The 17706-nt window shown below is 49.3% G+C and overlaps 1 protein-coding gene across 3 annotated transcripts in view; it reads left to right on the forward strand.

Moving 5' to 3' along the window:
• Positions 1-17706, forward strand: part of PREX1 (phosphatidylinositol-3,4,5-trisphosphate dependent Rac exchange factor 1) — a 346652-nt gene that overhangs the window by 184604 nt on the left and 144342 nt on the right. For all 3 annotated transcript variants that reach the window (XR_004541127.1, XM_033963869.1, XM_033963870.1), the window contains exons 7-9: positions 6396-6529; positions 7801-7916; positions 13373-13522. Coding sequence is in view for 2 of the 3 variants with exons in the window: in XM_033963869.1 (XP_033819760.1) it covers positions 6396-6529; positions 7801-7916; positions 13373-13522 (400 nt within the window). In the remaining variant the exon portion in view is untranslated. The remainder of the gene's footprint in view (positions 1-6395; positions 6530-7800; positions 7917-13372; positions 13523-17706) is intronic.

Here is a 17706-nt window from a genome sequence, read left to right on the forward strand (position 1 = left end):
GTGTAGGAGGGCATGCGCGGATACAACATCGTATCCATGCATACACGGATGTCCTGCCTGACGAGAGAAGGCAGTGGGGGCGTGGCTGGGGCAGGATTGGAGGTGGTGTTTGATGTGGGCTTGGGGACATGATAGGGCGGAACCGGGGCTGGGTGGGACTGGGCGGGCCTAGGGGTGGGTCTAGGGCAGGGATCTCAAAGTCCCTCCTCGAGGGCCGCAATCCAGTCGGGTTTTCAGGATTTCCCCAATGAATATGCATTGAAAGCAGTGCATTCACATAGATCTCATGCATATTCATTGGGGAAATCCTGAAAACCCAACTGGATTGTGGCCCTCGAGGAGGGACTTTGAGACCCCTGCGATAAACTCTCAGGTTAAAGGAGCTAGGTCAGGGGTGGGCAACTCCGGTCCTCGAGGCCTGGAATCCAATCGGATTTTCAGGATTTCCCCAATGAATATTCATATCTATTAGCATCCAATGAAAGCAGTGCATGCACATAGATCTCGTGCATATTCATTGGGGAAATCCTGAGAACCCGACTGGATTGCGGCCCTCAAGGAGGGAATTTGAGACCCCTGGTCTAGGGGGTCCAGATTTTCCAGACGGAAAATCTGCTAATCCTAGACAGCCTGGAGTGGGCTTTTGTCAACTCCAGCAGTGGGGATGTGAAGTTACATTACATTACATTACATTAGGGATTTCTATTCCGCCATTACCTTGCGGTTCAAGGCGGATTACAAAAGGTTAATTTAAAAAAGACAGAGTTACATTGATTTGCTAGAGAGGTAAGTTGTAGATCTTAGGAGCATTTAGAGGTCGTGTTGTTATTGCTGTTTCAGGAATTTCTTGAAAAGTGTGGTTTTTATTTCTTTTCTGAACGTCCTATAGTCTGGGGTGGTCATCAGAAGGTTGGAGATCTGGTTGTCCAGTCTTGCGGCTTGGGTGGCCAGGAGGCCGTCGTGTAGTTTTGTTCTTTTTACTTCTTTGATTGGGGGGGGTATGAATGGGGAGTGCGTTTTTCTGTGTCTGGTACTGGGTGCTTGAATGAGGCGATTGTTCAGGTATGATGGGCTGTCTCCGTGTAGGGTTTTAAATAATATGCAGTAGAATTTGAATTGGATTCTTTCTTGGATTGGGAGCCAGTGTGAGTTGACGAAGGCTTCAGTGATGTGGTCATGTTTTTTCAATGAGTAGATGAGTCTCAAAGCTGTATTTTGGATTGTTTGGAGTTGTCTTATCGTGGTTGCAGGACATGGAAGGAAGAGTATGTTACAGTAGTCCAATATACCTAGTATTAGGGATTGTACTATAAGTTGGAATTGTGTTCTTTCAAAGAATTTTCGGACTTGTCTCAGGTTTCTCATGATTGCGAATGATTTTTGAATTGTTTTATTTATTTGCGGTTGCATTGTGCAGCATCTGTCTATGGTCATGCCTAGTAGTTTTATGGTGGTTTGGATGGGGTATTTGGTTGTGTTTATGTCTAGGCTGGTTGTGGTTTGGATCTTGTCAGTTTCTAGGAGGATGAATTTGGTTTTGTCTTGGTTGAGTTTTAGTTTGTGATTTTCCATCCAGGTTGTGACTGCTTCAAGTGTTTGGTGAAGTTTGTCTGTCATGGTAGGTTTAGAATGATCGTATGGGACGAGGATGGTGATGTCATCCGCATAACTATAGGAGGTTATGCCTAGATTATCCAGATGCGTTCCTAGAGAAGCAGTGTAGAGATTGAAGAGGGTAGGGGATAGTGGAGATCCTTGTGGTACGCCGCAGGGGTTTGACCAGGATTCTGACTTTTCTTTGTTTGATTTTACACTGTAGGTTCTGAGTTTTAGGAATCCTTCAAACCAGGAGTATACTTTGTCTGAGATGCCTATTGCATCTAGGATCTGTAGGAGGATGTTGTGGTCTACTAGGTCGAATGCCGCCGATAGGTCCAGTTGAATGAGTAGCATTTTTTTCCCTGTACTAAGTTGTTGTCTGACGGTATCCATAAGGGAGCCTAGTAGTGTCTCTGTGCTGAAGTTTGTTCTGAAGCCTGATTGCATGGGGTGGAGTAGGTTATGGTCCTCTATGTAATTGGTGAGGAGTTTGGCTACTAGGCCTTCTATAATTTTGACATATAGCGGAATTGAGGCTATAGGTCTAAAGTTAGATGGGAGGTTTTGTGGTGCTTTTGGGTCTTTTTGGATTGGGGTGATGACAATTTCGCTGAGGTCAGCAGGGAATGTGCCTTCTGTGAGCGTGATTTGGATCCATTGTAGAGTTATGGTGCGGAATTTGATGCCAGAAGGACTTCTGTGGTCTCATATATGGCAACACAGATCAAGATGCAGTGGTCGGGTTACCAGATTTTCATAGCGAAAATCCAGACCCATGGCCCCGCCCCCCCAGGCCTTCCCATTCTGCCCGAGCCCCGCCCATCCTGCCCGAGCCCCGCCCCCTCAACCTGTTTGCTCGTCGGGATGGCATCTGCGCATGCGCTGGTGTGACGCGATGACATCACGACCAAGAGCCGGGCTTTGAAAAGCCGCTGACCCCCTTGGATATGTCCTCGAAAAGGAGGACATGTCTGGGAAAATCTGAACATCTGGTAACCCTATGAAGTGGTGTAGTAAGGAGGGGCAGGGGGGCGGAGTGCCCCAGGCGCCTTCTTCACCGGGGGACTCTAGCGACGGCGCCCCGCCTCCTCTCTGTCCCCCTCCGCGCATACCTCTTTAAATGTTCGCCTGCACGAGCAGCATCTTCCACTTGCTGTTCACACCACCCTGACTCCCTTCTGACGTCACTTCCTGGTTGCAGGACCAGGACGTGATGTCAGAAGGGAGCTGAGGCCAGCATGAGCAGCAGGTGGAAGATACTGCTCGGGCCAGCAAACATTTCAAGAGGTGTGAGGGCACTCAAGTGATGGGAAAGAGTTGAGGGGGGTGCATGGCACAGCAATGCCAGGCACCACCGCCTCGGGCGCTAACCTCCCTCACTACGCCACTGCCAGGACGGGCTGGAATTAGCTTTGACAGCAACTTCGGCAGCGGGGCAATGATGTAGCCAATGCTGGATGGATGTCTATGGTCTGGGTCTCGTATGTGGCGAGACAGATCAGGATGGGTGGAATGAGGCATTATGACATCACAATCTGAGCTCTAGAATGTTGCTACTCATGATTTTCAAGTGTTTGAGGCTTGTGCAGATGAGGGCAGAGCTTGCAGGAATGGGGCAGGGACAGGGATAATGACTTTCCATGGGGGTGAGGAAAAATTTGGCCCCCATGTCATTTTCTATTTTAAACCACATTCATATCATCTGAGTACAGGTCTTGCACATCTCATGGGGAGGGGAAGGCACCTTATAGTGGACCTTAGCAAGTAAAATGTAATATACTGGATTGTTGGTTCAACATTTCCTTGATGGATTTCAAAGAAGCGTGGGATGAACACAGAGGATCTGGAATCAGAAAATAATATTAAATATTAAACTAAGGCCAGTACTGGGCAGACTTGCACGGTCTGTGTCTGTCTGTATATGGCCGTTTGGGAGAGGATGGGCTGAGGAGGGCTTCAATGGCTGGGAGGGTGTAGATGGGCTGGAGTCGGTTTTGACAGAGATTTCGGCAGTTGGAACCCAAGCACAGAACTGGGTAGAGCTTTGGATTCTTGCCCAGAAATAGCTAAGAAGAAAAAATTTAAAAAATGTAAATTGAATCAACTTGGGCATTCGGGTCTTTATCTGCCGTCATCTACTATGTTACTGTGTTACTATGATAATGAATGCGAGTGTTGGGCAGACTGGCTGGACCAAACAGGTCTTTTATCTGCCGTCATTTACTATGTTACCGTGTTGTGTGTGTAAGTGTACACTTGCTTGTAAAATGCTAGCATGGCTTTTGCGCGCTGTCCTGTAAATGATGTGTAAGTGGCACAGAAATGCAAGAAGGTATGTGCTTGGGACATTGGCACAATTTGGCATATTTCGTAAAGCACAGAATCCTATAAACTAGGGGGTCCTCAAATCGTGTCCTTGAGGTCCACATCCCAGTCTGGTTCACTGCTTCCATTGAATGCAAATAGATCTCATGCATATTCATTACTGGGTTTTGTTTTGTTTTTTCCTTTGAACAGGATTTACTATTTCTTGAATTGTTCGGTGTCCCGTGGAAGAGAGTTCCATATCACTTGGTGGTCTTAGCATACCAATTTCTTTTTGCATTTCTACCCTCATTCTGATGCTGCTGTAGCAGAAAGGCACGCCTGTTATCCAAGCTGTGAGCTTGCATACTTTACCCTGAGGGGATTTTCAGACTGTTGTGCAACCATCCTTTGAAATTCACTTCCCACTGCACTGGGATTTCCTAGTTTACCTCTGATTAAGCCCCAGAATGCATTGCCACCAGGTTTGGCCTGGCTTCAGATGCCCGAGTTCGAGTTGTGCCTTGCCCTAGTGGCACAAATGGTCGAGGTGAACCACCCCGCTGAGACTATCACGCATTGTTTCTCATAAATATGTATTACAGACATCCTGAAACCCCAATCAACTCGCCTACATTGTATGGCTTTTCCCTCTGAGACTGAAAGATTGTTTGTACTGAGTATGCACGTATGCTTGTTAACCGCCCTGAATCACGGGTAGTGTGGATTATAAATATTTAATAAAATGATAAAATAGTTCTCCCTTTCTTTCCTGTAGTACAGGCACTGAAATATTGCGTATTCGAACGTTTTCACATTGCGTTGGTGGATAATCTTTGACGCTCATAACAGTATTCCAGTTAAGTGCCTGCTGACGGATAGACAGATATAGTATAGCGGCAACCGAGAGCTATTTCAGTTAAGGATTTTCACAGCATACCATGCAATAAAAATAATTGGCAAGGCTTCATAATATGCTTTCTACTCAAAAGCCATTGAGCATACGAGGGGGTTGACGGGACTTTTCAAATTCCACCCCTGTACTCTCGGATTTTAGTCTTGCCCTGGGTCTTACTGTAGCAGACGGCATTTTTTTGCAGAGACTGATGGAGTGGGGTTGAATGCGCGTGACATACATTAAACACAGTAGAACATTCCCAGCTGACACTTCCAAGCCAGATGACATCGTTTCCAGAGGTCATGTAAACTTCCTCATCTTGCCACTGTTTAATATATTCCATACATTCCATATACTCCACCTACCCCCCCACCAAGCTTACTCACACTGAAACCTTATTCATTTTTTCCTTTTAATGTTCATGGCTTTGGGCTGAAGATATAACATTACGTATTCAACCCTCAAGCGAGCAAAGTTTAAATATCTCCGTGGCGTTAATGTATAGGAGATGAGTCTTTTTCAAATGATGGAAAACTCCAGAAGGAGAGGGCATAGGATGAAGTTAAGAGGTGATAGGTTCAGGAGTAATCTAAGGAAATACCTTCTATACTCAAATATAAGTCGAACCAAGTATAAGATAAGGTATCCCTTTTCCACCCCCAAATAGAGGAAATTGCAATAATCCAATTTAGATAAAATTAGGCCTTGCACGGCTGTTCGGAAATGATAAGGTGTTAATAATGGTTTGTTCCAGGCATACGGTGCAGCAAAGTAGGAGGGACGGAGTCTGGAGCTGGCTGTAGAGGAGTAAGGTACAAATAAGAGAGACTTATCCAATGAGTGGAATGCTCGGTGGAGTATGGAGGGGGGGGGTGGAAAAGATGATAGAGGAGAGATACTGAGGAGCTGCAAAGTGAATACACTTGTAGGTCAGTAAGAAGAGTTTGAACTGTTTGCGAAAATGGATGGGGAGCCAATGAAGTGACTTGAGGAGAGGGGTAACGTGGGCATAGCAACATTGATGGAATATGCGGTGTGCAGCAGAGTTCTGAGATTGAAGGGGAGAGAGATGGCGTATGATCTCAGTCTGTCAGATTTACTGTTAACGCTTGTGGTAGTATTTGCATTGTGCCAAAGAGAGCTCCTCTCTGGAGTTCATAAGATGCAACAGGTATAAATGAGCACCCCTTCCCCGCCATACACGTGCCTTCACTTCCCCCACACCTCTAGCTTTTCGCCTTTATGAGCAGCAGCTCCAACTTGCTGCCCGCATCGGCCTCGGCTCTCCCTCTGCAACCAGGAAGTGACATCATAGGGAGAGCCGAGGCGGGCAGCAGGTTGAAGATGCTGCTTGTGCTGGGGAAGTTAGAGGTAGGGGGAAGGGAAGTGGCACATGTGTGTGACGTGGGGGGAGGTGGAGAAGAGGGGGGCACCGCCGCCCCAGGTGGCTCCCCCCCCTTGCTGCACCACTGATGCCTTCATAACGTGGTCTCATTCTGTGCACGGTGAAGAAACGGATGGATTTTAATAGCTTGAGGTAATAACATTTTTTCTTTAAACAAATTACATCAAAGATGCTCTATCTTTGGTTCAGGGTTCCAACTTGACAGACATATGCACACAGCTGTTACTCCAGGGCACCTTGCTAAAGATCTCAGCTGGCAACATTCAGGAAAGAACATTCTTTCTCTTCGACAATCTTCTGGTCTACTGCAAGCGGAAGTCCAGGTGAGACCTGACTGCTCTTTGCTTTCTCATTGCGTGTTGTCTTTCTTCCTCTCCTGAATAGCCCTTAGCGAGGATGTGCGTGTCTGCCTCAGAACCACCGGCAGGAAGTGTCTGCTAGCCCTGAAACTATTCATTAGCTAAAGCGGCTGCGCTAGGAGGAAGTGCTTAGATAAATTCAGTGGACAGTTAGAACAAACACGATCCCCATCTTGGTTATCTGTTACCCAGTCGGGTCTTTTTCTGTTTGTGGTATATTTCGATTTTTAGGAGAGATGACAGCTTAAAGATGTTCCTGTAAAGGAGTCCTGCTTTTCTTTCTGACTCTAAACAGTGGTCTGAAATGGTCTTGTTCTTTTCAGGACACTGTGCCACATCTGTTAGTTAACTGAGCTAAGCTGCCTGCTTTTAATCACTTTTTTTTATTTTTTTTTTAAACCACTTTGCACTTGGTAGTACTTTCTCATTGTATCCTTTTTTAATAATAATAACAATCAACTTATATACCACAGGACCGTGAAGTTCTATGCGGTTTACAAAATTTAGGGTGTACAGTTAGGTTGAAAATTAATTACCCAAATATTTAGGAAACAAGTATGTCTTTAGATGCTTCCTAAATTCCAAATAGGAATTGGAGGACATGATCGAATGTTCCAAATCCTTGCCCCTTAAAGCCGCCTGATACGACAAAAGATGTTGGTGATTTTTTTTTTTTTTTAAGTTTACAACCTTTCACAGGCGGAAAGATGAAACGAAAATGCCAACTTCTCCTGTGCCCAATCCCTCCTGCTGGAGCCCCCTCAAGACACCGACAACCCGACCCCTATTGAGTTGACTGGTTAGAGGGATGCTTACTTTCTCCCTCCGGCCGGCAGATCTTCCTCCTGGTGAGCCTTCCCCTTCCTGGTGCATCATGGGATGCACTGGGGAGGGGCCTAAGGCCCTGATTGGCCCAGGTGCTTAAGGCTATTATTGCTGCACCCAGCACTAAAAACCGTACTATGGTTTTGTAAAAAGGGGGGGGGGGATAGTGAAAAGACATACTTTGTATACACTCATAAATCCAGTATCTATTATCTGATTTCTCTTTCTCATTTGTGGTAGTTTATAACATATTAATGACATTTAACTTGATAGTTTCAGATTTAATAGTAAATCAATGTTTTAAATATTTTGCTGTAAAATGAACACTTTGATTAATACATAGAAATAATTTAAGAAGTCAAACAACATATATTAACGGGGAGGTGCCTGCTTGTCTGTTTTTGTTTTAGGGTTGCTGGGAAAAAGTCGACCAAACGTACCAAGTCAATAAACGGCTCCTTGTTTATCTTCCGGGGTAGAATCAACACAGAAGTCATGGAGGTGGAGAATGTAGAGGATGGAACAGGTGGGAATGGTTCCATAACGGAAACCGCATGGGACATTGACATGCCGACAATCCTGCGCAGGGCTTAAGCGCGCCGGCTAAAAACTATTCCTGTGACCGCTGTGAGTGAGGGTCGGTGTTTGTGCTCATGTTGGGGGGGGTGTATGGAAGAGGGAAAAACCCCCTCCCCCATTGCATTGTAAGCTGTCGTTTTCCTTCGGTTTTCAGGTAAATGGCAGTTTTCAGTGTAGTGGGGGGCTCCCCCCTCTTGAGTGCTAACAGTAACAGTTTTTGGGCGGCGCGCAGAAGTCCTGCATGGTATTGTCTGCGTGCGATTGTTGGCGTGGCAATGTCCCACGCAGTTTTGACGCGTCACCAGTGGGGACACAGTGCTGTGACAAAATGAATGTTAGAAATACATTTTTGTTCCATGATATTTGTGACTTTTGACTCTCTTTATTATAGGAGGAATCTGGTAAGGGAATTCCACTGGTATTGTGCAAAGAAACATGAGCCCCATTTAAAAATGTTAGCTTTGCCATACTGAGACAGACCGACAGTCCTTCAAACCCAGTAGCTAATCCAAGTCACAAGTATCTGGCAAGATCACAAAAGAATAGAACATATTTTATACCTCTTATGCTAGAAATAAGCAGTGGAGTTTCCTAAGTCCGTCTATATATCATTTATTTATTGAGATTTATTAACTGCCTTTCTGAAGAGATTCTCTTTAAGGTAGGGGTACTAGATTTTCCTGAAGGAAAATCCAAACCCATGGCCACGCCCCCAGGCCGGCCCCATTCCACCTGTGTCAGGCCTCATTCCGTCCCCAGCCCTGCCCCCAGACGGCCTCTGTGCATGCGCGTACGTGATGCAGCCATTGCTGTGACAGTCCTTCAGCTATGAACCATAGACAGGGCCGGATTTTCCTATAGGCTTACTAGGCTTCAGCCTAGGGCCTCAAGATCAAGAGGGGCCTACATTCAAATTGTTAGCAAAATTAAAATTACACTATTCTAAAAATAGTGAACACTAAAACACTGAACCGAAAATAAGGAGAAATTCTACGCTTCGGGATCGGAACCGGCTCCGGCCGCAACAGGGCGCCGACTCGGCTTCTCCCTTTCTTTTTCTCGCCCTGGGAGGAGGATCGGGGAGGGAAAGACGTCAGTCCGGAAACAGCTGGGCAAAGCCCAGCCCCACGGGGAGAGAGGCAAAACGTGGATCCATCAGGACAGGGCGGCCCAGACTGGCATCTGGGGGTGGGGTGGGATGGGGGGTTTCAGTGGAAGGGGGATGGGAGGCAGGCAGGCTGGCATCGGAGGGGATGGGGGGGGTTAATGGAAGGCAGGCAGGCAGGATGGCATGGGGGGTGTTCAATGGAAGGGGGATGGGAGGCAGGCGGGCATCGGAGGGGGGGTGAGGTGAGGAAGGACGCACTGGATATAGGAAGGGGCAATGTTGTGTGTTATGTTTGATTAGTTATTGTTACAAGTACTATATATGGTGCTGAGAATAAATGTCCAAATAAGTGTTCTCGACTTTTTTTTATTTATTATCCGTGTCACATTTTTTATAAAAGTTAGTACCAATAACAACATATTTCATTTAACACATTGATATATATCACAGTAATGATGTATTTTATTATCTCTCATGTAATTTACAAACTTAAGAATATATTTAACACTTAATGTAATTTTGAAAATGAATAAAGAATTTAAAAAAAAAAAAAAAAAAATGGGAGATGAAAGGGCCTCATAAGTGAAATAGCCTAGGGCCTCTTTTCATCTAAATCCGGCCCTGACCATAGATCATAGTTTCCTCTTTAACCCGCTCTCTTCTCCTTATGGTTGACTGTTAGCCTGGGATTCCATTGCCCCCCAGCTCTCTCCCTCCCTTCTGAATGCTGTTTTAGCAGCAATTTCAACCCCAGTCAACCAAGGAGAAGACGCTAGACTTAAAGTTCAGATCGTGGTTGCCTGCCTCGTTTTGCCTCTAGCACCGTTACTTGACAGTTGACTTCCCTCCTCGATTATCTGTTACTCAATAAGAAACCAGACTTCAATATCCATGAACACAGAGAAAGAATCGAAAGCCAGATCTTGCCTGATGATGTCATTAGTAACAAATGTCTAGAAAGAAAAACATGCATGACCATCAAAGTAAAATTCAAACCTGATGGAGTCTTCCTGCAAGCACGCTTGTTAAATCAAACCAGGGTTCTGAGCAGCATTGCAAGTATACGGCATGAATTACCGTATTTTCACGCATATAACGCGCGCGTTATACGCGTTTTTACCTACCGCGCATACCCCTCGCGCGTTATATGCGTGAGCGCGGTATACCAAAGTTTTAAAACATAGTTCCCACCCCGCCCGACGCCCGATTCACCCCCCCAGCAGGACCGCTCGCACCCCCACCCCGAACGACCGCTCGCACGCGCTCCCATCCGCACCCGCATCCACGATCGGAGCAAGAGGGAGCCCAAGCCCTCTTGCCCGGCCGACTCCCCGACGTCCGATACATCCCCCCCCCCCGGCAGGACCACTCGCACCCCCACCCCGAACGACCGCTCGCACGCGCTCCCACCCACACCCGCATCCACGATCGGAGCAAGAGGGAGCCCAAGCCCTCTTGCCCGGCCGACTCCCCGACGTCCGATACATCCCCCCCCCCCCCGGCAGGACCACTCGCACCCCCACCCCGAACGACCGCCGACTTCCCGACAATATCGGGCCAGAAGGGAGCCCAAACCCTCCTGGCCACGGCGACCCCCTAACCCCACACCGCACTACATCACGGGCAGGAGGGATCCCAGGCCCTCCTGCCCTCGACGCAAACCCCCCCCCCCCCCAAGAACCTCCGACCGCCTCCCCGCCGACCCGCGATCCCCCTGGCGACCCCCACGACCCCCCCACCCCCCTTCCCCGTACCTTTGGTAGTTGGGCCAGAAGGGAGCCCAAACCCTCCTGGCCACGGCGACCCCCCCAACCCCACCCCGCACTACATTACGGGCAGGAGGGATCCCAGGCCCTCCTGCCCTCGACGCAAACCCCCCTCCCCCCCAAGACCCTCCGACCGCCCCCCAGCCGACCCGCGATCCCCCTGGCGACCCCCACGACTCCCCTACCCCCCTTCCCCGTACTTTTAGTAGTTGGCCGGACAGACGGGAGCCAAACCCGCCTGTCCGGCAGGCAGCCAACGAAGGAATGAGGCCGGATTGGCCCATCCATCCTAAAGCTCCGCCTACTGGTGGGGCCTAAGGCGCGTGGGCCAATCAGAATAGGCCCTGGAGCCTTAGGTCCCACCTGGGGGCGCGGCCTGAGGCACATGGGCCCAACCCGACCATGTGCCTCAGGCCGCGCCCCCAGGTGGGACCTAAGGCTCCAGGGCCTATTCTGATTGGCCCACGCGCCTTAGGCCCCACCAGTAGGCGGAGCTTTAGGATGGATGGGCCAATCCGGCCTCATTCCTTCGTTGGCTGCCTGCCGGACAGGCGGGTTTGGCTCCCGTCTGTCCGGCCAACTACTAAAGGTACGGGGAAGGGGGGTGGGGGGGTCGTGGGGGTCGCCAGGGGGATCGCGGGTCGGCTGGGGGGCGGTCGGAGGTTCTTGGGGGGGAGGGGGGTTTGCGTCGAGGGCAGGAGGGCCTGGGATCCCTCCTGCCCGTAATGTAGTGCGGGGTGGGGTTAGGGGGTCGCCGTGGCCAGGAGGGTTTGGGCTCCCTTCTGGCCCAACTACCAAAGGTACGGGGAAGGGGGGTGGGGGGGGTCGTGGGGGTCGCCAGGGGGATCGCGGGTCGGCTGGGAGGCGGTCGGAGGTTCTTGGGGGGGAGGGGGGTTTGCGTCGAGGGCAGGAGGGCCTGGGATCCCTCCTGCCCGTAATGTAGTGCGGTGTGGGGTTAGGGGGTCGCCGTGGCCAGGAGGGTTTGGGCTCCCTTCTGGCCCGATATTGTCGGGAAGTCGGCGGTGTTGTCGGGAAGTCGGGAAGTCGGCGGTGTAAGGGGGGTGGGGGGGTCGTGGGGGTCGCCAGGGGGATCGCGGGTCGGCTGGGGGGCGGTCGGAGGTTCTTGGGAGGGAGGGGGGTTTGCGTCGAGGGCAGGAGGGCCTGGGATCCCTCCTGCCCGTAATGTAGTGCGGGGTGGGGTTAGGGGGTCGCCGTGGCCAGGAGGATTTGGGCTCCCTCCTGGCCCGATATTGTTGGGGAGTCGGCGGTCCTTCGGGGGGGGGGGAGGGATGTATCGGATGTCGGGGGGGGGGGCATCAGGCTTTCAGGATGGGGACAGACCTTCAAGGGGGGACAGTGCACGGAAGTCAGGGGGGGTGAACGGAGAGTCGGGACAGCGCACGGAAAGTCAGGGCGGGCGAAAGGAGCGTCGGGCAGCATGCGCGGTATACCCGTGAGCGCGGTATATCAAAGTTTTTGTGCAAATCATCGTGATTTCTGCGCGCTATATTCGTGTGCGCGTTTTATACGGGTGCGTGTTATTTGCGTGAAAATACGGTATATCATTTGTATGAGAAGAGAGTGTGTTTGTACTTTGAAACGATGACTTACAAGTGGACTTTTTTGTTTATTTCACAGCAAGTAGTACTGGTTGGTCCTGGAGGACCCCCCTTGCCAGTCAGGTTTTTAGGATATTTGCGAAGAATATGCATGAAAGAGATTAGCATATAACAGAGGCAGTGTATGCAAATCAATCTCATGCATATTCATTGTGGATATCCTGAAAGTCTGATTGGTAAGGGGGCACTCCAGACTAACTTGGGAAATACTGCTTTAGAATCGTTTGATATTAAAGACACTTTTGCAGTAAGTGATAGCACCTGTTCTTAAAAGTCAGTCTGTCTGTTTGTCAGTCCCTCTGCATACATATGTTTAGAAGGAGAAGGAGTGAACTATGGGTAGTTGGGATCCCGGGCCCTGCCCCTGGAACTACGGAGGTTGTAGGCGGCACTTGCTGCAGACAAGTTATAAGAGGTTAGATGGGGTGGAAGTAGAAGAAAGTGAGGAAATGGAGAGTGGAAAGTTGATGACAGGAAGAAAGCGGAAAGGGAGGGGGAGGAGAAGGAAAGAGATGGCAGGAAGAAAGCAGAAAGGAGGGGGAGGAGAAGGAAGAGAACATGAAGTGCCACACATCCTTCATACCCACATTTCTCTAAGTCCATCGTAATAATGGCTTATGGACTTTTGTTTTTAAACCCTGCTAAGCTAACTGCTTTCACTACATTCTCCAGCAGCGAATTACAGAGTTTAATAACATACAAATACAAGAGTGAAGAAATGTTTTCTCTGATTTGTTTTAAATCTACTAACTTAGTAGATTCATTGCACGCCCCCTAGTTCTAGTATTTCTGGAAAGAGTAAACAAGTGATTGATAAAAGAACCCTGGAATGTATACCCTGTCCCTCTTATCTGCTCTTTACTTGAAACCCCTCCCCCCATTCAGTATGAATGTGGTTTGTGTTTTGCAGCTGATTACCACAGCAATGGCTACACAGTGACAAATGGCTGGAAGATCCACAACACTGCCAAAAACAAATGGTTTGTCTGCATGGCGAAGACTGCAGAAGACAAGCAGAAATGGTTGGATGCTGTCCTGAGGGAAAGAGAGCAGAGAGAGAGTAAGTTGCTGTTAAGGACCCTGTAAGTTCCTTTTAATGTGCTTATGTAGCTTCTCGCAGTAAATCTGACAGCCGTAATGATGGAAGATTCTGACAGTCATGAAATGAAAGAAATGGATGACTCCGCATTAAAAGCTGGTAATGGAATGACAGACATCACACACAGTATAATAACCTCAGATTGCTGTAATACAATTACATGCCTTTCTTATTTATTTATCCACTCAGTAAGAAGCTTTCTCCTAATCTTTTGGATTTCCAGCCAGATTAAAACCAGGCCTTGCCATACAGTCAGACTTCATTCACCACTCCCTCGGCCTCCCCACCTTAAAGCCAGCGCTTCTTTCCGTTTTTAGCTACCACAGTGACCGTGTGTGGCAGAGGCACATGGAAGAGCCCCGAGTCTGGCCAGTAGGGGGCACCTTCTGAGCAATGGCTGCCACTTGCTACCTGTAAAGGCTGGGAATGCTGCCTCTACATCTGCCTCCCATTCCAGCCAACCCAGAAGATGGGTTTGAAAAATATAAGATAACTTCAATCAGTGCCATGGAAAGAAAAAAATCAGCTGAAGCATATTTAGGATATGAATATTGCGACACTATTTGTGGTACTCACCATTCCTCATCCAGGTTATGGACAAAATGACACACGTTACTAAGAAGTTCTTTTTCTTGCAGAAGTCATATATATTTAGCACTGGTTTTCCTTTGAAGAATTTCAGTCCAGTAAGTCCAGACGCCCCTCCCCTACCCCTTCCCACCCCCTCCACCACTTCTTCCATTCCCCCCCCCCCCACCGTACCTCTTTAACTTCCCCGGCACAAGCAGCATCACAAGCTTGCTGCCTACGTCGGGGATACGGAAGTGACATGAGAGAGCCATTCTGCTCACGCCAACAAAAAGCTAGAGCTATAGTGTGGGGGGAGGAGCATTGGGGGAGGAGAGGAGGATGGGTTCCGGCGCCCATACCAAGATAGCACCTGGTACGGACCCCCCTCCCCCCCGTTCCCCCTCCTTACTACGCCACTGTCCATAAATGAGATTGATAAGAGCAAGTTTTAATGAGGAAGGTTCCCACCAAAGCAGGTAACAAATGGGCCAGTATCGAGCCATTGGTGGTCAGCCGCGGCATTGAATATCGGCAGCTGCCAGAGCGTATTTATCTCTTTGGATTTATTTAGCGCCATTTTGAAGGAATTCACCCAAGGCGGAGTACAGCCAAGGATAAGTCAGACATAGGCAACAGACAATTACAGCAGTAAAAATATTCCGCTAACAATACAAGATATGGCAGAGTATGCTACATTAAAATGGCAACATAAGGCGGGATAAAAAATTTTAATAGACGGCAAAGATGGAGCATACAGTTAGATAAGATAGAGCGTGGACGTTGGAATGGGGGTGGCCACAGAGGTCGGGGCCTCCCAGCTGCTGCAATTTTAAATCTTCGGGCAGCCGCCGCGCAGCGGGCCTGCTCCCAGAACCCTTCATTCTTCAGCGTCCCGCCTATGCGGGAACAGGAAGCTGCTGCAGAGTGAAGACTTCCGGGGCAGTTGATGCTACGCGTCGGCCGCCCGAAGATTTAAAATTACAGCAACCGGGGAAGGTAGGTGGGGGAGAGTAGGGAGCTGGTGAGAGAGGTCGTGTTGCAGGATTCTGCTGAGGCTACGGTGGAGCTTTTGGGTCCCCTCCCAAAACAAAAAAGCATTCCGCTGCCTATGAGATAACGGGAGTTAGAAAATAAAGGGCTTTTGTAGGTCCTGACTGATATTTAGCCGAGGTCCGCTGAAGGGCCCTGGCAAAACATAGGCCGGGACTCGTATAACATTTTATACCGGCCCCCTCAGTGATCTGAGAACTTCTTCCTTCCCTCTCTGTATCCCTCCAGCATCTTAAATCTTCTCCTCCTCTCCATTCCCATCTCAGTCTTCCCTCCTCCTTAGGACATGTTCAGGGGTCCAGTCGGCTTTTCGAAACCCGGCACTTGGTCCGGGTTATGTAAAGCTTCCCAACATAATCCCGTGAGGAAGGGGCATCCGCGCATGTGCGCATGCACGGATGCAATGCGGTGATGTCATGTGCACGGAAGCGTGCCCATGATGTCATTGCGTCGTGTCCACGCGTGCACGGATGCCATCTGGGAGCGGGGCTGGGGGTGGAACAGGGCAGGACAGAGGGGGACCTGGGCAGTCCTGGGGTCATGGCCATGGGTCTGGATTTTCCACCCCCCCCCATCTCCCTCTGTTCTTGCTTGCTCATTTGTGATGTCTCCTTTTCAGTGTCAGGTCAAAAGTGCGCCGCGACAAAGGTGCGCCCAGACAATTGAGCGCAGCGTGGAGGCGCGCGCCGCTCTAAATTACTGTTTTTAGGGCTCCGACGGGGGGGCGTGGGGGGGAACCCCCCACTTTACTTAATAGACATCGCGCCGCGTTGTGGGGGGTGTGGGGGGTTGTAACCCCCCACATTTTACTGAAAACTTAACTTTTTCCCTGTTTTTAGGGAAAAAGTTCAGTTTACAGTAAAATGTGGAGGGTTACATCCCCCCCCAAACCCCCCATAACGCCGGCGCGATGTCTATTAAGTAAACTGGTGGGGTTCCCCAACAAAACCCCCCGTCGGAGCCCCTAAAAACTGTAATTTTGTGCGGCGCGCGCCTCCGCGCTGCGCTCAATTATTGGCGCACGCTTTTGTCTTTCGCGCCGTTGTCTATGAACCTCCTTTTCTCTTTCCCCCATTCTTGATCTTATCTTTTTCTCTTTGCCCCTGATCTTTCCTCTTGCTCCTTTATCCCGCCCTGAGGCTTGAGTCAGTCCAGCGAATGGCCACCCGGATGGTCTCGGGACTCAAGGATCTCCCGTACGAGAAACGGCTGGATAAATTACGGCTATACTCACTCGAGGAACGCAGAGAGAGGGGAGACATGATCGAGACGTTCAAATACCTCACAGGCCGTATCGAGGTAGAAGAAGATATCTTCTTTTTCAAAGGTCCGATGGCGACAAGAGGACATCCATGGAAAATCAGGGGCGGGAAATTGCACGGCGACACCAGGAAATACTTTTTCACCGAAAGAGTGGTTGATCGCTGGAATAGACTTCCACTTCAGGTGATCGAAGCAAGCAGCGTGCCTGATTTTAAGAAGAAATGGGATCGTCACGTGGGATCTCTGCACAGAGTTAAATAGGGGAGGGTCATTAGGGTGGGCAGACTAGATGGGCTGCGGCCCTTATCTGCCGTCTTTTTCTATGTTTCTATGTTTCCCTCCACGCTCCCCATTTCCAATCCTCCCTCTTCCTCCTCCTCTTTCAGTCCTTGAGATCTCTCCTCCCCCGCATCAGTCTGAAAACTTGCACTCATAAAATAAAAAGTATTGAGACGCAAAGTGAGGTTATTTTGCATAATAAAAGGAAATAGCTTTCCAAAAGTTCATATGCAAAACATTTTCAAACTTATGCAAATATGTCACCCTAATTGATGCGGAATTTGCTCCATTTTCGGGAACAATCTACTTCTGAGCTGCCGTAGAAAAATGATAACTTTTGTTTGTTTCGATGTGTTGAAATTTTTTTTGTTGGGGGGGAGGGGTAGGATAATAATAATGGACCATGTTCAGCTGCTGGCATTGAGTGGACTCCAAGGGAATATTCAGTGCCATTTACCCAGATAGCGCCACTGAATACCCCCCTCCCTCACCAACTGTTAAAGCTAAAACTGGCTATTGTGTCCAAGAGTGGAGTTGGGGTAGAGTCAGCACCAGGGCAGGATTAATTCGTTGAGGGCCCCTAGGCACACAAGTGCACTGGGCCCCCTGCCCCACCCCACCCCACCATGCGCCCTGGCGGAAACAGGAAGCTGCGTCCGAGGGAAGCTTTGGGCAAGCAGCACCACTTGCACAATTACAGTTCCTGTTGCCTTTCTTACCCACGTTGCTTGCTTGTCTTACTTTCTGTCGATGTGGGGGGGGCCCGCTTTGCCGATCGGGGGGGGGGCCCACGTTGCCGATCGATGCTGGAGGGGCCCATCGCTGTTTGGAAAAAACAATGTTGATGCCCTCGGCACGTGCCTACTTGGCTTATTGGTTAATCCTGCCCTAGTCAGCACTTAACCTGATAAGTGCCAGTATTTAGCCTTTAACTGGTCAAGTTAACCAAGCAAACAGGATTCATAAAGGACGTTTTTATCTTC

This window comes from Geotrypetes seraphini, chromosome 11, assembly GCF_902459505.1.
Source record: "Geotrypetes seraphini chromosome 11, aGeoSer1.1, whole genome shotgun sequence".
Taxonomy (NCBI): Eukaryota; Metazoa; Chordata; class Amphibia; order Gymnophiona; family Dermophiidae; genus Geotrypetes; species Geotrypetes seraphini.